Source organism: Maylandia zebra, linkage group LG8 (genome assembly GCF_041146795.1).
Source record: "Maylandia zebra isolate NMK-2024a linkage group LG8, Mzebra_GT3a, whole genome shotgun sequence".
Classification (NCBI taxonomy): domain Eukaryota; kingdom Metazoa; phylum Chordata; class Actinopteri; order Cichliformes; family Cichlidae; genus Maylandia; species Maylandia zebra.
Genome location: NC_135174.1, coordinates 27766645 through 27790013, shown reverse-complemented (window position 1 = coordinate 27790013; position 23369 = coordinate 27766645). Strand labels below are relative to the sequence as shown.

The 23369-nt window shown below is 42.9% G+C and overlaps 2 protein-coding genes across 12 annotated transcripts; one reads left to right on the top strand and one right to left on the bottom strand.

Moving 5' to 3' along the window:
- The first annotated feature begins 592 nt into the window (after positions 1-592).
- On the top strand, positions 593-8749 carry LOC101475892 (galanin receptor 2a). The gene is made up of 2 exons (XM_004565945.3): positions 593-2158; positions 5209-8749. The coding sequence occupies exons 1-2, from the start codon at positions 1818-1820 to the stop codon at positions 5843-5845; spliced, it is 978 nt and encodes a 325-aa protein (XP_004566002.2). The 5' UTR covers positions 593-1817; the 3' UTR covers positions 5846-8749.
- A 743-nt stretch (positions 8750-9492) lies between these two features.
- exoc7 (exocyst complex component 7) lies at positions 9493-22297 on the bottom strand. 11 transcript variants are annotated; one of them, XM_004565946.2, is made up of 21 exons: positions 22069-22297; positions 21838-21903; positions 21314-21498; positions 21131-21236; positions 20086-20308; positions 19672-19839; positions 19336-19347; positions 16408-16500; positions 14958-15103; positions 14608-14760; positions 14424-14522; positions 14280-14342; positions 14012-14078; positions 12952-12990; positions 12725-12787; positions 12516-12636; positions 11361-11456; positions 11212-11275; positions 10878-10919; positions 10670-10803; positions 9493-9779 (listed from the first exon to the last, which is right to left on the bottom strand). In XM_004565946.2, exons 1-21 carry the CDS (start codon positions 22126-22128, stop codon positions 9677-9679), a joined length of 2103 nt encoding a protein of 700 aa, XP_004566003.1. In that variant the 5' UTR covers positions 22129-22297; the 3' UTR covers positions 9493-9676. The 11 variants fall into 11 exon arrangements, with proteins under 11 accessions (XP_004566003.1, XP_076743858.1, XP_012778665.3 ...); XM_076887743.1 differs by lacking the exon at positions 19336-19347 and adding an exon at positions 15319-15387; XM_012923211.3 differs by lacking the exon at positions 16408-16500 and adding an exon at positions 15319-15387 and having other exon boundaries at positions 22069-22296.
- Between the last annotated feature and the right edge of the window lie 1072 nt (positions 22298-23369).

Sequence of the window (23369 nt, the reverse complement as noted above, 5' to 3'; positions counted from 1 at the left end):
GACATCACAGCAGGCAGGGCATACATGGAACACCAAGAAGCTGTCATAGTAGAAACATCTGTGCTGAGTATGGCCTGGAAGTCTTGAGGTCAAAATGGGAAACGCCTCCTAGGCTAGGATAATGACCGAGCTAAGATCCTGTGGGACTTCCAGATACAGACAGACGAAGTGGTGATGGCTAACCGACCGGACATAGTGGTGGTAGACAAACAGAGGAAGACGATCTGTGTGATCGATGTAGTGATACTGAATGACAGCAACATCAGGAAAAAGGAACAGGAGAAGCTGGAGAAGTACGAAGGGCTCAGCTGGAGAGGATGTGGAGGGTGAAGGTAACAGTGGTCCCAGTGGTAATCAGAGCACTACTCGCAGTGGCACCCAGGCTGGGCGAGTGGCTCCATCAGATCCCATGAACAACGTCTGAGATCTCTGTCCAGAAGAGCGCAGTCCTAGGAACATCTAAGATACTGCGCAGGACCCTCAAGCTCCCAGGCCTCTGGTAGAGGACCTGATCTTGAAGGACAGACCGTCTGCAGGGGTGAGAGGGGAATTAGAAAAAAAAATCTTATATATTTATATATTCCCTGTTGTGATATTTTGATACCACGGTAGCATTTACAGGATATTGCTTTGTAGTGAAAACTGTTACTCAATAAGGCCCATTTACTAGTTGTTTTTCTCTTTCTCTCTGACCCAAGAATTAATGTGTAAGACTCACAGGCTGGTACCCCAAGGTCGAAAACACCACAGAGACGAGACCACTTCCTTACTCCCATCCTCCCTTTTTCTTTATCTCTTAGAAAAAGGCTCGTTAAAGGCCAGGTGGTTTGTTTCAGAATTCACTAATGAAAGAACTCTGTATTCTATGTCTAGGAGTGTATTTTGCTGGGTTGATCATAAATTGTAGCTGAACTGATAAACTACACACAGGATACTTCTTTGCTCACAAGGCAGGAAGACGTTTCCTTATTTGGTCTGTACCGGAACTTGCTGACACACGAACCTTTTTTTCTCTATATAAGCTGTTGTATACTTAATAAACCTTTGAGTCGATTGGGAAGGCAACCTAAAGCAGTCTCTGTTTTCTTGTTCTCCCAAGCTGCTCCCGAGCTCGTACTAACACGCTGAATGGCATACCTGAGTGTTACTTTAAATAATTAGGAATCTTAGAAGGAAAGGACAGAACTCTGCTTATCGCTCGTGCCTTGGAGGGAAAACCGGGATGGACATTTTTTTCCTTCATTCCCCATTAACGCCACTGCTTTGACAGACAAGCACAAACAGAATACTGAGAAGGGAAATTCAAACAAAACTTCAAACAGAACAAACACGACTGATAGAAATACGTAAACTTCACTGCAGTGTTTCAGAATTCCCACAGGGGGGCGTGCTGGTCGAATGGTAACAACGCGGAGGTTTTACAGGATCAACAGGTGACCGATCATGTACAATATTCCAGCAGAAGCAGTGAAAGTATCTCCGGCTGTTCACTCAGGTGTCAGGAAACCAAATCAGACTTTTGCTCACTGGCTGAATGCGTTTCTTTGTAAAACTCACTGAATTCTCGTGGCTTCTGTTTCTGTGTTGACCCTGTCACACCTGAACAGGTCCCACCTTTCTTCCTCGGTGGTGTGAAAGTGGCGTATGTGTCACTCGGGGTTTGGTAAATGTTTGGGATGCTGAGAGCCCCTCACCCTGGAGCGGGGTTCTGTGTTGCGTCTGTTTCCTGCTGGAGACGTTTGCGCGCAGAGCAGGCGCGCGATCCTCCACGAGCCTCGCCTTTAACGTTGCTGGACGCACGCGTGACAGTGTGAACGATGAATGACTCTGTGTCCAATTTCTCCACTTGGAAAGCGGAGTCTGCGCTCGTTTGCGTGGGATTCGCCGTCATCTTCCTGCTCGGCACGGTGGGGAACTCTCTGGTGCTCGCGGTCCTGTTTCGCAGCGGGCAGATGAACACCAAAACCACCAACCTGTTCATCCTCAACCTGGCCATCGCGGATCTGTGCTTCATCGTGTTCTGCGTGCCCTTCCAGGCCACTATCTACACTCTGGATGAGTGGGTGTTCGGACCTGCAGTCTGCAAAGTGGTGCACTTCATCATCTTCCTCACCATGTACGCGAGCATCTTCACCCTGACAGCCGTGTCCCTGGACAGGTGCGCGATCTCTGCAGTTTATGAGAGTTGCTCTGGCCTGTTAGCCGCTTCTGTAGCGTGTCTACTTTCAGATTACTGAAACAAAACCTAAAACACCTAAAGAACTTAACTATTATTCTTTATGTCTTTTTTATATAAAACCTCAGACAGCTTCAACCCGTCGGGCTAGGTTTCCTTTGAGCATGAGGGTGACCATTAAGTCACAATGTCCCGATTTCTAGTGGATTTCGTGCATTTTCTTTATCAATTTAAGATGAAAAATGTCTTTTATATAAATGGAAATAGACAAATTAGGCAACAGGTGATACTTAAGCAATTAATGGAATCTAATCGAGAGCAGCTCAGAGGATTCAGTTCTACTTTTAGATCGTTATTCTCTAAACATTCTCACACAGACATGATTTGTTCTTCCATCTTTGTTGTGTTTGCGTTATTAAAGGTTTCAGCCCTGGAGTGTAATGGTTACACTGTTCTGTCTGATATCAGATCAGTTTTAAAAGACGGAACTGATCTGATATCAGATTGAGATGGAGATGAAAAACCATCTTAAATCCTCAAGTCAACAAAAAAACAGCACGTCTGCGCATGTTTTAAACTTTCTGATATTAAGACGGTGTTGAGGCAAACTTTCAATAATTGTTTCAAAAACTGTGGGTCACAATATTTTTAATTCTCATGCAGGAAAAAATCAAGGAGGTTCTCATTTCTTCTGAAATTCTCAGAAATCTGGTCAGAATAGAGCCTAGATGTTCCCAAGGTTACTGTAATTAACTGAAACTGAAGTAAAAAATAAAAATAAAAACTCGACTCTTAAAAAATGTAAACCAACTGAAAAGATTTGACTCTGGATGTCAGCAAGACTGTGAGTCAACATCTTTACAAAGTTCTGTTTTTATTGTAAGGCTTGTACTGGTTTCCTCTGATCTATGCCATCCGTACAATAATAATCAAAAAAGACCAAAACAAACATGAAACTCATAAGAACTCAACTAAAATTAAGCATTTTCAACCAATAGAAATTAAACTGAAACAAACAAATCTGCTCTGGAAACTAAATGAAAAAAAAGTCAAAATGAACTAATAATAATAAATAAAAAAAGAAAAATACAAAACTCTGTCCCAAAAAGGAGCCTGCCATGTTTCTAGTGTAGAGTACTTAAGTTTTATGAATTTAATATACTACACAGTGGAAAAGAACTCTGCTAGACAAATTTTATAACAAATCATTTTGATTTTTTAACAAGGCAAAGATGTGTTTATGTCACACCCCTTACAGCAAGCTTTATTAACATTTGTATTACAAATCCGAACATGAGCAGCGACCCGGACTCTTTAATCACTGCAGGAGCCTCAGACTGGACTGGAAACACCAGTGCTGTCAAAAAAAACTATCTTAAAAATCATAAAACAGAAAAAGACAAGTCAGAGGCAACAGGTGTACAAGACGAACCCCGTCAAACCCGCAGGCAGTCATGCTCAGCTTGCATCCTGGTATTTATCCCAACACACCCAGGTCTGGGCCTCAGGGACAGATGCAGTGTGATTGGAGTCATCCTGTTTTTAATGATTTCTCCGAGATACAGCGAGACGGATGGCACAGAAGAGAATGTTAATGGGAACATTTGTTTGTTTAAAGTCTCCAACTGAATGGTCGAGATTACAGAGAGCAGACAGCTCAGGGTACAAGTGGACAGAGGGGAGGCCGACCCTGGGCCAGACTCAGACACAAACATACGAAGCACTGATCTGATACATATGTTACAGTCACAGCTACAGAAGCACGCGAATCTGTAATCTCAGACTCTGAACTACCAGCTCAGCTCACAGTAGATTTGCTTTACGTTTTCTACTTTTATTCTAATGCTTCTTTTCTTCAAATTAGCGGCACTTTTTCTTCATCACTTTGAAATATCTCTCATTTCAAAAATTCAATTCCTGCAAACAGCACTGTGCACGTTTATAGGCACTACAATTAAAAGAAAAAAACATTTTTTTGTCTCAGAAACATCCATAACCTTTGCACGGCGCTCTATACATCCGCCTACAAAGCACGAAAAGTTTACTTACACTCGTCTTATCATATTAATTTGAGTCTGCACAACATCTGAGGATTACAAATGAAGGGAAATAAAAACTCTGAGCCAAGAAATTGAGTTAGAGTGTGCAGGGAACCAGGGGAGAGCTGATAATGATGACATTTGTCTTCATAAATTTCAGGTAGCACAAACATACAAGCAGCAAGATTTGGTTTATTTCTGTGTTCTGCACTTTGTATGAAGGTAACTGATGGATTAAAAAGTCTTTGTGTCATTATTTTTACAGGCAGCACAGTGTTCCACATGTGGCAGATATGACATAAATTACATCTTCTAGCTTTAATTATCTGGCAAGATCAGAGCCGGGCGAGGTCAAGTTCCAAAAATCAGTGTGCTCAGTGGTCATATTTAGAGTTTCTCTTTTAATAAAGATGTTTCTTAGTGAGTGATGATTATGTAGCTTTGCTAAGTGTTTGAACTGTAGGCCAACCTGGTTAACGTTAGAGGCAACATGTGGTTAACATCTGGCGTAGTTTAGACTCACATCTGGTGCCAGAACCGAAACCCAGCATAGAGCCAGCTGTGGTCACACAGCAAGCTGAAGCGTCAAAGAACTGCAGTTCCTATTACGGCCACTTGAGGGTGGCTTGTTTCTGCGAGTATCAAAGTCCCTAAAAACACAATTCAACTCAAACTTTAAAGACCTTTGAACAGCCTCGAGAACTGTTGTTTAAGAGCACTTTAAAAAAGACAAGTCTGGATCCTTGGAAGCAAAATATATTTTTAAAAAACAGTTAAAATTGTATAAAGGCTTTGGCTGTTTTTATGATGTTAATGGTCGATTTTTAATGCCGTTATCAGATATGGCTCTATGATTATCATTGTATAATACAGACAGGGCTGATCATATATTTATTTATGTTGGTTAGCTTTACTGTTTCTGCTCCATCTTTATTTTTTGAGATTTCATCTTTTTCCAACGTCTTCATCACGTGTCTTCCTCTGCTCCTACAGGTATTTAGCCATTTGCTACCCGCTCCGCTCCCGAGAGATGAGGACGCCAAAGAACGCACTCACCTCCATCGGCCTCCTCTGGGCCCTGGCCTTGGTTTTCTCTGGACCGTATCTCAGCTACTTCTCACAGATGGACCTGGCTGGCACTGTTGTGTGCATTCCTACATGGGAGTCCAAACCTCGCATCATAATGGATATGTGCACGTTTGTCTTCGGCTACCTCGTTCCCGTGCTGGTGCTCGGCCTCACCTACGCCCGCACCATCCGATACCTGTGGACCAGCGTGGGCCCCTTGAAGGACATGTCCGAGTCGAGGCGGGCCAAGTGGAAAGTCTCCAAGATGATCATCATAGTCGCTGCTCTCTTCTGCCTTTGCTGGCTTCCCCATCACCTGGTAATCCTCTGCATGTGGGTGGGCCGATTCCCGCTCAACTACACCACCTATGTCCTCCGCATCCTCTCACACTTTGTGGCCTACGCCAACTCCTGTCTCAACCCCATCGTCTACGCCCTCGTGTCAAAGCATTTCCGCAAAGGCTTCAGGAAGGTGTTCAGCTGCTCGCTGAAGAGGAGGGAGGTGAATAAGGTGCATGTTCAGGCAGTGAACATGGTCAGCAGCATCGATGTGTCCAATTAAAGGTAACAGCCTCAGAGGAAGAGCCAGCCATCTACCACATGCTGAGTTCTAAACTAACAACGCTGATCACAGAAGATCAAGGTCTTCACAACAGTCTCCCGACCTCCAGGACATTTTTAGCCATCAAAGGCTGGCAGATGGCAACATTGTCTACAAATTCAGTCGAGGAGTCTGTTACATAAGACTGTTTCGCAATCTTTACTTACATGTCAATTAAAATGTACTAAGTCGGATCAGCTAATTAAAGTCAAAATCAGCACGAGAGAAGACGATCTTCACGAAACTATCTTAAGGTTGAGATGTCTCAGTTAATTTAAAAATATATAACAGATACTAGCTTTGGATTAAATTGATCCAATAGATGTCTGGGCACCCTCAGTGATGCTTTCTAAGGCCAGCACTTGGTGTGATCGCCTGATTGGATCCTGGATTTGATGACGGGCGTTCCTATGAGTGAATTGATGTAGTCTGTTCGATGTGATGCCAAACCTGACTGGTGTTCCCCACTGGGACTTTTTCTGTCCATGCATTGTCCCAGAAATGATCAGTGTACTTGAATGAGTTGTTGTACATAGAGAATATTCATGGTCCCCATTGGATGAATCAGACCTTCCCTCTATCCCAGCCGGCCGGCAGGTGAAACCTTAGATGTGACCTGTAGTTTCTGTCGCTCTGGGCGTGTGAGCTTGAGAACCAAACAGTCACTGTCTTTAGCTTTTATTTCATGCTGTTTATATGCAGTAGTGGAGAAATCTGTGTATGGAAGGTTGTCTACTGACACAACCCGGCTCAAAAAGGAAAGACCAGACAAGGCAGGGACTTAGAAAATGATCATTTATCACCCAAACACGACTAAATCAAAAGAATGTGTTCATCAGGAGTGTAAAGCACACACAAAGTGTGTAGAAAGTAAGGAAAATCCCAGGAATTGTGCTGTAGATAAGACAGTCCGAGTCAGAGTCGGGACAGAGAGCCTTGAAGAAAGGAGGGAGCTTTGCTTCGCTGGGCTCAGGGAGCTAATTATCCCCCCATTAGCTCCTGCAGAACAAAGCACGGCACAAAAACCAAAACTAAGACAAGCATTTTCTGACTTGTTCTCCGGCGTCACTCTAACACCTTAGTTCACCTCAGGATTACTGCTAATCGCTTAAAAAGCTGTAATTAAATAGATAAATAATTGATTGATCGCACAAGCGAAATTACAGTGTTACAGCAGCAGCATGAAAAATAAACATAGTACAGTTTACAATAAATAAACAACATGAAGTGGCACAGGTGTGCAGTCAGAGCTTTACACTGTGAGAGTGCAAAAGCACACCGCAGTATGTTTGAGTAAAATGCAACTGAAAAATATAAAATCATTTAAATAATTAATCATTAAGGAAAATGTGCTCAGCATTAACTGAATGTGTCGCAGTCAAGTAAATTTTATTTGAATATATTCCATTAAATTCATTTTTTTTTATTTAGAAAAAACTTTAATGGAACATTTACAGTTGAAATGGGGCCGTTACGCACATTTGGGATGCGTACCTGAATTCAACATTTTGGTTTCCATATTCAAACATTTATTAGTAGTTGAAAAATAAAGGTGTAAAAACAGTTGGAAAAGGCTCAGCCTCCACGCCATCCGCCCGAAAGTTGATCGAGACACTGACATTTACATATTTAAACTTGAGTCTGATTACGACACTAAATATTTTATTAGCTCCGTTAACTTCTGTTTTATGTTGTGCTTCAGTGTAGCTGCTACATTATTACATGCCAGCTGTGCCTCGTAATGCATGTTGGTGCAGGCGGGAGATCTGTGAGCGTTAAAATCATCACAAATCAGCAGAGTTTCAAACAGTTTTCAGTGCATTTGTTTTGGTTTTAGTTGTAACAGTTTCAGTCGCCGCATTAAAACAACAAAAAGTGTGTTTAATGCACCCGGTCCTGCTCTGCGTGTTTCTGTAACTGCTATTCAGCTACATACATATGTTGATTCTTACTGTATGTCATAAAGGGCAAAATATCATGAATCTACGTCTCACGCGTGGAGTGTTTCTCTCTCAGGACCGTAACAGAAGGGGTTCATTTCAGCTGTGTCTAAATGACCTGATGCTTTTATTAATATGTAACTCTGGTGTTTTGTGTGCACATGTACTCAGCATGAGGCGCAGGAGGTCACGCAACAAGGCCCAGAGCTGTGCTAAAGACACACAAAGAACATTTTAAAGCGCGAGGCCATGTTAGCATTTCTTATTTAGTGACTTGACTTTAAAAAGCACTTTTTAAAAGTGTGTCAGCCAATTACAACAAAAAAACAGAGGGATGCATAAAAACCAAGACAAAGCGCTGCTTATTAAATGCTTTTTTGTGGTAATAAACAATAAATAAATAACATTTTTAGATATAGGCAAGCTGTGAATCATGAAGATGTGAAATACAATAAATCGTCATTTTCATGTCACAGCTGACTCACTGAGTCAGACATCTTGTTGAAATCACACTTTTCTTTAATCTCAGGCTGCTCATCAGGTCATTATGAACAGATCGCTCATTAAAATGGCAAAAAATATTTCTGTCAGATGGTTAAAGGTCTGGTGTAAGAGCTTCTTGTTTTAATATATGTATGTAGGCTGTCAGTACGTATACTTTTACTGGTCAGCTGCTGTTTGTTGATTGTATTTAGCTGGCAGTGTACCAACAGAGAGCTGATCTGTTACTGTGAAGTGAGGCGTTCCTGGTGTTTTATATGCACAAGTGTTGCTGTGACGTACAGATCATGGTCAGAGCTGTTAAAATAACACCACTGAGCTGCATCTGAACATGTTGTTTTTGGTGTCTGTGAAAAGAGACACCTGTAAATAACTTTGTTGGTTTAAAGCACTTATTTCTGTCCATTCTGCTACTGTTGTTCAATAAAGCTCCATGAAATCATTTTGAGAAAGGAAGAAGCTTCCTCTCGTCTTCACAGCCGGCACTTAAAATATAAAAACCACCTCGTGGTCGTCCTCGACTGAGAAAGTAAAGAATTTAAGAGCGTGTGGGCAGATGCGTTTGCTGATCTGAAGCTGGACTCGAGTCAAAATGACATCAGCTGCGCTCATTTTAAAATGTGCTATAAAAATAGACTTGATTCGATTTGTGACATGGGACAGGAAAACAGCACAAGTCAAGGTCAAGGATAAACTTTTTATCACCAAGGAAACCAGACCTGAAGATGCTGAGGTCTGGTTGCTGTGGCGATGAGACCTGTCCTCTTTACCCTGAAGAGGAATGATGGTAACACACACAGACACACACACAGCTTGATTGTTAGTTTTAAAGACTCCAGGATAAGAAAAGAATCTGAGCTGTTATAACGTTGGCTGATGCTCGTTCTGAAGGTGCCGTCAGGCTGATAAATGTTCGTCTACGCTCAGCACGTGAGAGCACAGCTGTTAGCTGCCCGCTGGAGGAAGAACCGAAAACAAGGAACTAAAAGATGCTAACATGTTCCAAGAAGCTCTTTAGTCTTTAGTTCATTCTGTGTCTGAAATCAGCTGTTTCACCTCCTCAGCCATTAACCCAGCTTTCTTCTGATTGGCTGCCTGTCACAAACAGAAGGTGGGTGAGGTTTCTATAAGTGTGAATGTCTGTATCACAACAAACCAGCACGCAGGTTCGGTCAGAGTTCCCTTTTTATTTGTCTGAAATGTTGAGCTGCAGTGGCTAAATTACATAAATACGTAAGTTCACGTCTTTGTACAAAACATTGTTTAGACACTACAAGGCTGAGAGCAGCGCGGGCGGGGGGGTTCAGGCGTAGCAGCCCGTGTTTCTTTGGGGTGGGGAAGAGGAGACTCCTCAGGCGGATGTGTCAAACAGCTTTTCGATCATCTCCTCCACCTCCTCCGGTCGATACTTGTGATACTTCTCGGGGTTCTTGGTGAAGGAAATGTTGGCACATCTGGAAGAAACGTGAACAATGAAATATGAGTGTGAAAGAAATCCGAGCAGATCATTTCAGCCTTATGGATTAATTATTATTAGGTCACATTTTCCTAATTCAAGACAAGCGCTACATTTAAGTCACTCCGTTAAAATAAATCGGTGCCCAACAGCAGACCTCTCAGAATCAGCTGATTGTTTCTGACAGTAATCGGGTCTTAATCAGATTCTCGTGCTACAGTGTTGTTTAGCTGTTTGTTGCTAGGTGGTTGCCAGGAAACATAATGATGTCATAACATCATTATGTTTCACAATGAAATTTTTGTGGTTATAAATTAAAAGAGAAGATGGTTTTATGAGGTGTCACATGCATGCATGCTGGTAACATGTGAGGTGACATCTCGAACCTTCAGGGAACTTTCAGGATCCTTTGATGCACCAGTTTTGGCAGCTTCACCCCCCGATCATGCAGGAGGTTTGCAAAAAGAGATTTTTCAGCATGCTTGAAGAAAATCACGGAGGGTGTCGGGATCAATAGAACATGTGAGCATGAGCAGCAGATGAGGGCACTAAATTTCTAAAGTTTAGTAATGTGACTAAAAGGGGGCACGCCATCTTAAGCTATGTAAAAAAGAGCAACAGGCTAAGAGAGCATTCACTGATCCCGAGATGCTCTGTGATTATTTTCTCCATTTCACAGAAGGAATCACAGCTTAAAGGTGAGATTAGTATTGAAAAAAAACAAAAAGAGCCTCCATATTCTTGTTGACCACCCATTAGCTAAAAACCTGTCCCACACAGAAATCTGAATAATGTTCTTATCAACATCTGCCTCCAGAATATTTGACGAAACGATGTTTTAGGTCAAATCCTCGACTCCAGACTTGTTTGTGTGAGAGCGTCTCTGACCTCTGCAGGAAGGCTCTGTAGGCATCAGACACCACCTTCTTCTGATTGTGCCGGATGAGGTCTCTCTGCTCTTTGTCCGGGATGGCCCAACCCTTCTGGATCTTACACAGCTCCTCCAAACCGTCATTGAAGCCCTGACAAAGAGAGACTGACGTCAGTTTCTTACTCAGTAACAGCTGCGTTTTACTTCATTTGATTACAGCCTCACCTTGAATTTGTCTTTAACCACTTGTCTCTCTTTATCTTTCAGCTGGAGGAAGACAAAACACACATGTGTATAAGCCAGAAGCTCCAGTTGCACAAAACAGACGAGAGGCAGCACCAAGGCTTAGTATAAGTTTATAAGATAAATAAGCCTATTATTGACCGGTGAATCATGCAAAGCTACTCTCATAAAGTCCAAGAATAAAAATAAGGATGAGCAGAACGGGTCTCCATAACAACCATTAGATACTGGATATATTTGATCAAACGCACTGAGCGCTGCGTTCGTTACTAACATCTCTGCTAAGTGTTACACCTCCCACAGGAGAAATGCTGACCTTGGTGCCGGGCTGTACGACGGGCATGTTCCTTTCTGTCAGGTGCTCGGTGACTTTCAGCCAGCTGAGGCGGAAACAAAAAGCACGGGCGTGAAGACAAAGACACAAATCGTGTTCGAGTTTGACGCGCGAAGCTTTTATTCGCTCACCTGCGCTGGTATGTTTCGATCTGCTGAGTCATGAGCTCTTTGTAGGACGTCTCCGCTCGCTTCTGAGTCACCGTCACCAGCTGGATCAGCTCAGACCTGAGGACGCAGGAAAGCATTTATCCCAAACTAACTTGCTGTCAGTGATCACTTCATTTATTAGGACATTACACCCCAAAAAAATAAAAGCAAAGAAGAAAGTGTGTGTGTTACTCCACTGCACACCCACGCACAGGTCAACAGTCTGACCTCGGACTAACCTCCGAAATCAGACTTCATCAAATATAATTAAGCCCCCCTCCCAGCTGATCTCACTGAGCAGCTGATCTTAGACCGCCCCGTGTTCACGTGTATGTTCCACTCCCTTCGTTGTCATTATGACCACAAACCGTTTCGTGACAGCCGGCGCCTTGGCAACCAAAAAACTGAGCTTTAAGAAAAGTAGGAACAATTGAATTTGACCTCAAACCCTGATCTTTTCTAACTGGAGAAAATTATTAATCTTAACTAATTTACTAGTAGCTTATTTCCTCCATAGTCTGCAGTTGTTTTTATGCTTGAACGATTCACAGGTCAGTGTGAAGGAGTGTCCTCTGAAAAAGGTTCAGAAACTGGACTGAAAGCGAGTGAAAAAGCAGAAAAACTGAAAGCCTTTCTGAAGTCCTTCTCTTTGGGAACAACACGCTTTATATAATTTGATTTATTTATTTAAATGAGGGTTGCTCAAGACTTTAGTTTCTGTTGAATATTTTCAGGAGGTGATGACGTGACTGACGTGTAGGTTTCTCAGCAGGAGCTACTAAGATGACTGACAGACGGATTTTGGCACAGCCTGCAGGTGTAAATGGTAAACGGACAGGTACTGTTAAAGTGCTTTGGATTCAGGATGCATCAGCTTCTGTACAAGAGAAGGCAGGGATCGGTCCACCCAGCTTCTGACTGGTTGATGACCCACGGCCACCCCAAGTCCGGGCAGCTGACCAACGCACGCATGCTCTCCTGGTCATGAGCATTATATGATGCACGTAAAACCAGACTCAGACGTTATTACTAGCTTTAGTGATCCTGCAACCAAAGTCAGGCCACTTTGAGACTGAAGCTGGTGTTTGCTCTCTGCACAGACTGGGCGGTTATTTTGACACAGGAAACGATGCTTACTTTTCCAGCGACTTGAGGATGTAGTTGTAGTTGTTGTGCAGGAAGATGGCACTCAGAGCCGAATCCTCGTACACTTTGGATTTACTGAGCAGGTTTAGCTGCAAGTTCCCCAAAACCTTACCTGCAAGAACAAAAGAACACAAAATGATGACTAACAGACTAAAACGAGGACTTCTAACACAGAGGCAGTGCACAGCATCTCTGCTTACATATGTAACTACTGAGGAGCCTTTTGTTGAAGTCGGAGGTGTAGCTGGTGGCCGAACTCGTCTCTGTAAGAAATACAGAAGATTTTAGCAGCAGAAGCTACAGATGCACTTTTGAAAGAGTGCATGCATGTGACCGCTAATTTCTTATCTTAAATCCCCCAAAACAAACTGAAAACATTCAAAGCTGACCTCATGAGGGGCCTACACAGTCTCTCTTTGATGCTTACCTCGGGGGTCTAAAGGTATATTGTAAGTGTCCCCCAGTACTAAAAGGGCCGAGGCAAGGCAGAGGACAAGAGAAAGAGAAAGAGGCACAAGTGCAAAAAGGTTAGAAGAGAATAGTTAGTGCAGAGTAAGCATACAGTCATCAGCCAGGCAGCGAGGGGTCGAGGGCTCGAAAAGAGCCGGATGCGGAAAAGGAGGCGAAGCGAAGCTGCGATAATCAAAGCACAGGAGGGAGCCACAAACACTCGCCTATAAAAACCTGAACACATGCTGGATGTGTAGAGGCTCCGTGTGAAAGGAGAGAGATGCAATTAGAAGGGGAAGGAAAAAGGTAGAGGGCTGAAGGTGAAAACAGCCTCAGATAAAGGAGCAGTGAAGGGACAACCTGGGAGCCCGACAGTGTGGAAATTGAGTTGCTTTTATACATCTGAAGTCTGGTCGCCTCATAAATGAGAGTCAGGTTAAAATGAACCTACGGATGTGGATTCATAAGCAACACTTTGCAGTCTGGAGAATCTGGACAACCAGACTGTTGAAAAAAAGCTGTAAATAAAAGACGGCTGCAGCCACTGGTGTGAAAAGCCCTGCTTCTGAAGCATTGAGCTGAGTATATTCACCATTACAAGTTTAGTTTTCTGAAACCAAACGTCAGAGTGTGAAATGATGTGCTTCGGTATCAGCATGTCAGCCATAACTCCTCAAACTCTTATCCCCTTGGAGAGCTTTTCCGAACTGAGGATTTCTGTCACATTTCAGACGCTTAAGGAACCAAATCACTGGGTTGCATCCAAGGTTATTGATGGTGGTCCCTGAATACGCAGAAACTATTTTAAAGGTTGTCAAACTACGTCTTAATAGATTAATACTGAAGATACTCATCATTAAGGGCACCGGGGAGGTCATCAAATCTCGTTTTTATGGGTGAAAGAGTTAAAGTAATCACATTTGTGGTTTTATATGAGAGATAAAAGAAAAAAAAGCGTGTAACACCATCACAGCCTGGCGAGGCAGCAGGACAGCTATGCTAACGAGAGGCTAACGCCTGCGTTGTAGTGGCTGCACCTTGTGAGGCCAGCATGGCTCCAGCTGTCTCGTGGAAGTCCAGCAGCTGCTGCAGGAACAGGATGGCCTGCAGAGGAGAGGACAGAGGAGGTGAGCTCGGCTCGGATTAATCATTAGATGGAGACGCTCCGCTCTTAGCTATCAGCCGTCCCCACGGAGACGGACGAACAGCAGAGTCCTCGCAGGAAGGTGTTGACTCTGAAGTGTAGAAAGAGCGAATAAATGAGTGGTGTTATTTAACCCGGGAGGTAACGGAGCATCAGCTTACATTGCTGGTCAGTTCATGGACCGTTCCGTCCTTGGGCATGTTGTACTCCTTATCAGGATCATTCTGCAGTCACAGGAGAAAGAAGTCATGAATTATGAGTTACTGAGCAGTGAGTGGTGACACACAGAAATGAGAGCTCCGTGCCTTGATGCTGTCTGCAAACTCCTCCAGAGCTTTGGCTCCGATCGTCTCCATGGAGGTGATGAGGGTGGGCAGCTTGTTCTTGGTGCTCGCCGCCGTGCCCTGCAGACAGCACAACACATCATTACAGTAATTCATTTCTGTCATACGCAGACGTTTTGGGAGTTTTTTGGGGTGCAGCTCGGACCTGCAGCGTGGTATCAAACTCAGACTTGTTCATCTTCAGGTGTCTGAGGATGGGGAAGATGGTGAGGACAGCTGAGTAGTCGTGTCGCATTATGGCCCGGCGAGCTGCAGCCACAATGTTTTCTCCCTCCAGCATCAGGTTGTCCAGCGCCTCCTGTGGAGGAGCATGAACTGTTATCATATATTATAAGTATATATCTGACCAAAAAACCAAATAGTCAATATACAACACAGAAAAGAGATTTCCAGGATCCTGAAGGTGTTATTAAACCAATTTATTAAAAGTTCCAACATTAAATCCTAATCAAACCTTCAAATGCTCTAAAAATGTCACAGTTTTGTCTCCCGGACCTGAATGAGGGAGTCGAAGGTCTTCTTCTGGTGGTGCTCGGGGATGATCTCCGCCAGAAGCAGATACTCGCTCTGAGCCAGCTTGACGAAGGCACTGATGCAGTGGATGTAAGAGTCGATCTCGATATCCAGGACATCATCCTTTCCTGGGTGGAAAAGCTCAGTCAGCCAGCAAATCAAACCATCCAACATCAGACGTGGAGTCTGAAGCTGAAAGTAAACCTATGTGTTCTGACTGCAACTGGATTTAAAGAAAATACAAAGTGCTAAAGCTGCAGTGGGCGTGCTTTTATCTACAGGAAAGCCCGCCTCTTTAGATCATCTGTGTTCCTTCTTTTTCCCACATGGTGCCCTCACTCACCTGTGGCGGCCCCGTGCTTCTCGGTCAGGGCGTCAGAGAGGTGTTTGACCCGCAGGTCGTGATCGTAACCTGGTGGGTGGGGCGGGACAGCAAGGAGACAGGCCAAGTCAAACCACCGGGGGTCGTGACTAGGCCAGAGGGTGAGAGTGGGGGGGGAGACAAACCTGTACCTGGAGCAGCTGTACCGACCACCAGCAAGCACCAGCCGGGGAGGGGGCGGGGGAAAGAAGCAGGGGACGCCCACAAGTTTGGGGGGAGGGGGCAAAAGACCCAGAGGGGTTTGTTTTCTGCATCGACTGATGTCTGAATCAGTCAGTGTGTTAAAACTACGAGACAGAAATCAGCTTGCACAGAAATCACAACAGCTTTCGACTGATCGCAGCTTTTCAAAGTAAAACCATCCTGACACGCTTCCACACGGGTGAGACGCTCACACGCTTTAATTACTTAATAAGATTAATGTATAATCTTATTATACGATCTATGGCAAATTATTATCAGCCTAGCAGATTTTATCTGGATATTATTAATGTATTTTCTAATTATAAAACTGTTTGTGCAGAAATAAACAAAAATTTCGTCATCAAATATTTTTAATGTGCAAATGCGGAAATCATTTGCAGTTTAAAAAACACACAGACATTAAAAAAAAAAAAAAAAACCCAGGTAGTTTGGAAATACTTTAAGGTAATCTTTGCACCACCTTGTGGTACAGAGTGGTATTACATGGGCACGCAGTCTGTCTCTAGTTAAACATCAGTTGACATTTCTGCCATAATACATCCGTGTTTCAGGATTAAAATCATAGCGGTGATTCTTTGCATTCAGTTTTCAAACAACAGTTTGAAACCTTGAAGCCAAGTTTCACCTTTAACAGTGAAGAAGTTTATCAGGATGGATGCGCTTGTTCTTAATGTTGCATGTCGAAATTAATGAGCTGTAGTATCAGCTGTCTTTATTCCAGACCGATTAGAGATGATTTATGACTCATCAAACATGCGCAGCGACTAGCTGTTGTGACTGAGGGGACGTTCTGTGTGCCTGAAACAACAGTACACTGTCAGCATAGAGAAGACCGAGGTGCTTTACCTTCCAAAGGAGTGAGGTTAGAACCCCCCTTTTTCCCATCCAGCCCATGCTGTGAGTACTGTTTCAGAAGGTTCTGAGCCTTGCGAATGGTCCCTGGTCCCAGAAACACAGAGACAGAGTCCAGAGGAGGGTAGCGAGGTCCAGACAGCCCAGAAACAGAAACAGGAAGAAGAAGAAGGAGAAGGAAGAGAAGGGAGAGCTAGAAAGTGAGTGATGAAACACAGACACCACATCCCTCCACCACCGAGGCAGCCAGCAGAGGTTTGTACGTGGGGGAGGAGGGGGAGGCACAGCCTAACACCACGAGAGACAAACTACAGCACTACAGGACACGTGTGCTGAAACACACACTGCCGGGGTGATGTCAGAGAATAAACAGGTTAGATCAGTTATAAACAGCCATCACAATTAATACAATTAACAGTCATATCTATCATTACGATTATTATTACTATTACGAATAATAAACAGTCTGTCACATGGTTTAGAGATGCAAAAATCTGCAGATTATTCATATTTACAGCATTAAAACACAAACTGTTGGCCTGTTAGTGAGTTAGTAAGCAAGCAGCACAATTAAAGGTGCATTCAGCTTTTTTTTTTTTTTTTTTTACATAATTTTTTCTCTGCATGAAAGGTTATTAGTCACGTATTTGTCAAACTCACACAGTTGCAAAGGTTAGCGTGTTAGCAAACACTTTAGATGTGCAGCAATCGCAGAGCAACACTGTCGTCATGTTAGAGTCCAATAAGGCTGTTTGTAGTGGAAGTCGTACCAAAAACTCTGATTTGTTCTGCATGTGCAAAAAAACCGCTTCTTCCTTTCTTTACCTTTCACAGTTAAAGCCCTGAAAACGAAAGTTCTGGACTCTTAGAGCAGGAGAGACATCTCCTGTTAAAGAGCAACTGAATAAAAACAGAAGCAAAAAGTCGAATCTGGGATTTAAAGAAAATCCTGCTTTTGGTTTGACTACTTGTGCAACAGAACAGTTTATTTTCCTGCTTTCTTATTAAATTATTACTTAGTTATATATATTTTTTCACTGTTTCTCCAGTTATTGAAAATATTAAAGAAACGAAATAAAATAATCAATTTTTCTTGTCAAGTACGCACATGAGCATCATCTTTGAAGCTGAATCCAAAAGCTGTCAAAGACATTGCATTAGTTACATAGCGTAACAGTCAGAACCTTAAGTCTTCATTAAATTACGAGAGTTTCAATTTAAATTTTGGCTTATAATCATCATTTAATCCTCACTTTCATTGTTCTTTTTTGTTACAAATCAAACACATCCTCTCAAACGCACCCAAGATGACTAAAACTGACACTTTTGTTCTTTGGTTTCTTAAAAAGTTCAGTTTCAGTAATATTTGTATCTTGTTAAGTCATCAAGATTAAAGTTATTGTCTAAAACAAACACCTTAATCACGCAGCCCTCATACAGACGCTAGAGAAAACTGTTAAACCAGAACAGTGACAGGAAGTGTGCGTATTTTTGCACATGCATCAGATCAGTCAGAGGGTTCACCTGTTTCACCTTTGACCTCAACTCTTTAACCAGGTGTGTGCAGGTAAAGCAGGCGATCAGCTAGTGACAAACTCCTTGAATCAACACTACGCACAGTTATATTATGAACCTGTCACGCACACACACGCACGCACGCACTGCAGCCTTTAGTTTCATGGCAGCAGTGAGCGTAAGTAGAACAGATTAAAACTCCATCATCACACTAGAAACACAAAGACAGGTAAACTTTAGGAATGTCCAGTTAGTTATTATCATAAACGCTGTGAATCCATTTCTGCTGCTCTGAAAGTCCAAATCAAAGTGACACCAGGTTCCCTGGAGAGGCCTCAATGACACAACCGCCTAAAAGGGCAGAGCAAGTGGTGACTGCAGACTGCTGCTCTCTCCTCCCCCCTCCTGACTCTAGTCTCTTGTCACTGTTGGTGACATGAGACGGTACCTACAGCCCATTCAGGTTCATCCAGCTCCTCCAGGAGGTCTCAGGAGTTACCAGGAGACAGGCTGAGAGCTGGACAGGCCCGTAGGAGGGCATCAGTCCTGCGACAGGACTGGTATTTGACGTGACCGAGCCTGGAAACACCACAGCGTCTGCCACCTGTGCTCAGCATGAACCTGCTTTCATGTGAGAGGAGAACAGGGCACCAGTAACAGACCTGTCAGTTCTGCTGCTCTCTGGCTGTGATCACAAGCCCCGTTAAAGGACGTCAGGATCTCACACAGTCTGTTCTGAAAGTTTGTGCAGAAACATGTACACGAGGAGGCCGCTGAAGGTCACTTTGTAGCGCTCTGCCAGCTCTTCCTCTTCCTCCCTAATTTATGCTTTAATTCTGTTGGGTCGCCTGAGGGTTAAAGTGAGTGAGTGCCTGTTATTAGTACAGCAGTTTCTGCATATGCATGCATGTACAGGTGTATGTGTTAACTCTTAGACTCTGATAATGAAGACTTTGTTTCTCAATCACACAACAATACGTTTGTTTGTTTGTTTGTTTGTTTGTTTGTTTTAATCAACTAAATTTCAGGAAAATAGACTACAGCTAATCCTTACACATAATCTTATAGAGCCAGGCTCAATCATAAATAATAATTTTTATTCTATGCAATTACAAATTATTCATTTCTAGTAAAATTGTAAAGAAATTTCATCAAGTTTTGTTTATCGGCCGTTTGGTGGCAACCTCCACCTTACTCATCTCATCACCGAAACGCTCTGCCGTGAAACTAGAGGTTAAAATCTCCACTGGATGACCTACTACACCATTCAACAGGACAAATAAACCTCTGCCGTCTCAGCTGCTAACAAAACGACACAAACCATCACGCTGTCTCTGATTTGCCGTGAAATGTGGCATCTGACGTACACAAGCAAGCACGAGGCACACGCTAGAGCTTTGTGTTTACCTGGGATGTAGACTGTCATCACAACACAGGGATTATGAAAGAGGAGAGGATGAAGGATTAGTTAGACCAGGGTGTAATATCACAGAGAAACACAGTGTGTGGTAGAAGTGCGCTACGGCTCGGTGAACTGAGTGATTACAGAGAGATTGTGGAGGACAACCTGAGACAGAAACAGACTGTGGATGTAGTGAAGAGTGTATAATATCCGTCACTATGCAGGATCATGCGTGTTTGTTAGGTTGATCTATGGAAGATGGATTGGACAGCGAGTTGGGATTACAGACTGGAGTGGCGTGATTGTGGATTCGGTCTGAATGAGGCGCATCTGTTGCTGACCTGGTCTCTTCGGGGCCTTTTTAGTTGGCGTGTCCTTGCGCTTGGTTTGGACGGCAGGCGAGTAGAGGACACCGGAGGAGGCGCTGTTCTTGCGGAAATGCTCTTTGAGGCCTTTGATGGAGCGATCGAGCTGGTTGGAGCGGATCTGGAAGTAGACGTTCATGAAGTCTGCAGGAAGAGGAGAGCAAAATTAGACAATCTTTCCAGTTTCTCTACACCGCCTGCACATTTCAAAGCCATTTTAATGATTTACATCACCCCAGCTCTGGTGGTAAGATGATTTATAGATTGTAAGGTAGAGGACCTCCAATATTAGACAGAAAAGCCCAACAATCCGATGATATTTGCAATTGTGGTAAAGAACTTCCTTTAAACAGGAAGCGACCTCCAACAAACAAACAAACACAGCTGTACCCTGATTACGTCCGTATTCCACCAGCCAGCCGGCGATGCAGATGATGTCCTGGAGCACGGCCTCGGGCAGGTGTTCCAGCATCACATCCTCCTGGACCTCCAGCTCCTCATCGACGCTGATGGCGTCCAGGATGAGGATGGGGGGAACAGGTTTGCTGTAGCGGGTCAGGAGGCTGCGGAATTCGCCCTCCAGCAGCTCCTTCCCCTTTTCAAAGCGTGCTTTCTGCAGAAGAAGATACGGTCATGGAATTAGTGACTCCAACTCGGAACGGCACGGAGACTGAAGCAGACGTCTGAAGTGAGGAAGAAGTGCATGAAATGTACACATAAATGAATGTAGGAATAACAGCATGATTCATTCAGAGAGCTACGCGGTGTATAATGTTGTTCAGTCACTAAATACGTGGAACTAATGGCTCAGATAGCTTTTCCTCTTTCAGACACAAGTGGCTAAAAGGAATATTTTCACTGTAGTACTGTGAGAACCACGACACATTTGGACACAAACAGAAAATGGTCGAGAATACTGTGCAGAAATCTGAACTCTCAGAAAAAGCTGCGATCGGATCATTTTATGTATTTTGCTAGAAAAAACACAAGGGCACAGAATCTGTCGGGACTGAAATGTTATGACAGCAGATCGACCTCGTTAGATCTCCAAAAACAGAAAGTCAATCACATCACAGGCACAAATGTGACAGTTACTTTTAATTATTTCCAGGGTGGTCCATCTCTTTCCAAGAAGTCCATATAGCCTTAAATATATAAATACAGTCACTTTAAGCTTTTACTAAGCAGTGATGAAGGTCCAATAATGTCTTTTAAATTGACAAGGCCAAAACCTATTAGTTTCTCATGATTAACTACGACTGGTAGTTTCTCTTTGCCAGTATATAAAAAGATGTGTTTCACAGAAACCACCAATGTTCAAGCCTGGCATGAACCGGGGTCAGCTGGACACCACATCACTGTCCATGACATCCATGATGAGTGGATTGTAAACGTTTTTACCACAACTGTAATTTCAGAGAGGCAGATACTTTACCACTGTGTTGAGCTCAGGGCTGTCTGGGTTGTTGTCTTGAAAGTATTCGACAGCTTTCTGAATTCTTGCAATGCAAGCAAGATACTCGTCCAGTCTGCCCGTAGGTCTGAGACAGAAAAAGGAAATTAGTATACATACAGTTTGTGTAACCACAAAACATTTGCATACGAAGGTCATCCCCACCCCTCTCTGATGATCCTGTCCGTGTCTTTGGCCACATGGTAGTAGCTGATGACGTGATCCATGCAAGACAGAGTTTTGTCCACGTTCTCCTGCAGCCGTTGCAGGTTTTCCGTCTGCTTGTGAACCGGGATGATGGAGTTCTCCAGCTGCATCAGGCGGCTCTCGAACGAAGACAGGATGGAGACCTTTTGGGAAAGAAATAGAGGTCAAAAACCAGTTGGGCTATAAAAGCAGCTTAAATATAGCACCTTAAATAATGAGTCACATAAGAGATTCAGCTGAAGTGGGGTGAAAGCTGAAAAATGACATCACAGGCTGCTTTCATCATCTCACTCACTCTTCATGTTCATAATAGAAATGATAGAAACTATAAGTAAATATTTCAATCCAAGTACAAGAATAAGAGGCTTTATTTTTAATTATGGGTTAAAGTACTATCGAATGGAGATCAGCCCACCGCCTTTAATTATGAGAATTATGAGTGTCAGCCTGAGCTGTCCCTGGGTGTGTTTGGACCGTCCTACCATGTTTTTGGTCAGCTGATCGCTCTTTTCCAGGTTCTCCCGGATGAACGACAGCGTCTCCTGCTCCTGTAACAGCAGAAAGAAAACCAACCACTCACTCATTTCACTCTGAAGACATTAAAGACACTCTTTCGGTCAATAAGCATCATTTTAAACGCGGGTGTTGAGCTACACTGGTGGGTTGTAGCTCGAAGGGAAGCTTCCTTCCTCTCAAGCCACCAGCTGTCTGACCTGCTTCAGTTTCTCCTCGATCTCCCGCTTCCTGGCGGACGCATCCTCCGTAGGAATCATCCTGGAGGAAATTTAAAGCAAAGGAGTCTCTTCGGCGGCTAAAACGTGACTAAGTTACCGATTTAGATAATAAAAACAACAACAACGACACCACTGAGCCGCTGTCATGGATAGCTAAAAGCGATGCGGTTAAGCTAGTTTGGTTAGCCGTAACAGGGCAAGGGTTTCCGGTTAGGATTTCAAAATAAAATAGCCATCGGCACTAAACTGAAAAGTGAAAAAAATGCTCATCGATTTTTTTTCCTCCAATCAGTTTGTACCAATGACATTGGTTTGTACTGAATCAAGATTACGTTAACTAACTGCAAATGAAAGTAAACACACAATTCTTCTTCAGTTGTCTTTTATTATGGAGCACAGTAATTTTTCTCTGTATAGTCTTTAACTAAAATTGTGAAACCTGTGTCGCACACCCCTAAAAACCTTTAGAAATGAATGCATTTACTGTTTGTATGACAATAAAATGAACAGAGTAAAACAGTATGGGGTGCACATCCCACAAAAGTGTTAATTTTATTTTTAAATGTTTAAAATTTTTATATCCTTTAATATAAGATTTTTGTCCCCACATTTATCACAGTTAGTAGCCCTTTTTGCTAGACAATGTGTCACCTTTATTATGGAGGTCAAATACACCAACTTCCGGTAATGGGTGTCTATCCCGGACATGTTTTTTAAAAACTTTATTTACAAAAGACAAACACAGGTAATTGTCTATGAAATCAGAAGATTTCTGAGTTTAAAGAAAACTTTTCAACACTGATATTTTGTTATTCAGGCACTTTTAGACAAACGCCTAAATGTTTATGTTATTTGTGAACTGTAATCAAGAGTTCTCAAAGTTTTTGAGAAAAAGAAATGTTGGGAAAGATGCCATTACGTGCAATGTCGAGAACCAACTCCTAGGGGTCGCTGTATCATTCAGTACTAAAATAACACATTAAAAGCATGAAGAACACAGTCATAACTAATTACATAAATAAATAACAGACCGTGGAATTTGCAGACTAAATGTTTAAACTCAGTTCATTAAGTAATATTTTTACTTTTGAGTCTATAAATTTCTGAAATTAAACAAAACCCTGGAACAGTGCTGGTTAAAGGAAACAAATCTTATTTATATCCTTTTTCTTGAATCTCTAACAGGATTCTTTTTATTCGACACTTTTCTTTTCTTAGAGGCTCCCGCATTTTAAAAAGCTGGAACTTTTTCTGGACTCTCCGCATAAATAAACACGAGC

Excerpts from the sequence above, each read along its gene's own strand:
- LOC101475892 (XM_004565945.3), top strand. The coding sequence starts at position 1,818 with ATGAATGACTCTGTGTCCAATTTCTCCACTTGGAAAGCGGAGTCTGCG. Across the intron at positions 2,159-5,208 it reads ACAGCCGTGTCCCTGGACAG|GTATTTAGCCATTTGCTACC; the intron begins GTGCGCGATCTC and ends CTGCTCCTACAG.
- exoc7 (XM_076887743.1), bottom strand. The coding sequence starts at position 22,128 with ATGATTCCTACGGAGGATGCGTCCGCCAGGAAGCGGGAGATCGAGGAG. Across the intron at positions 21,499-21,837 it reads ATCAGCTGACCAAAAACATG|GTCTCCATCCTGTCTTCGTT; the intron begins GTAGGACGGTCC and ends CTTTCCCAAAAG. Across the intron at positions 15,388-16,407 it reads TAACCTCACTCCTTTGGAAG|GTTACGATCACGACCTGCGG; the intron begins GTAAAGCACCTC and ends CCCACCCACCAG.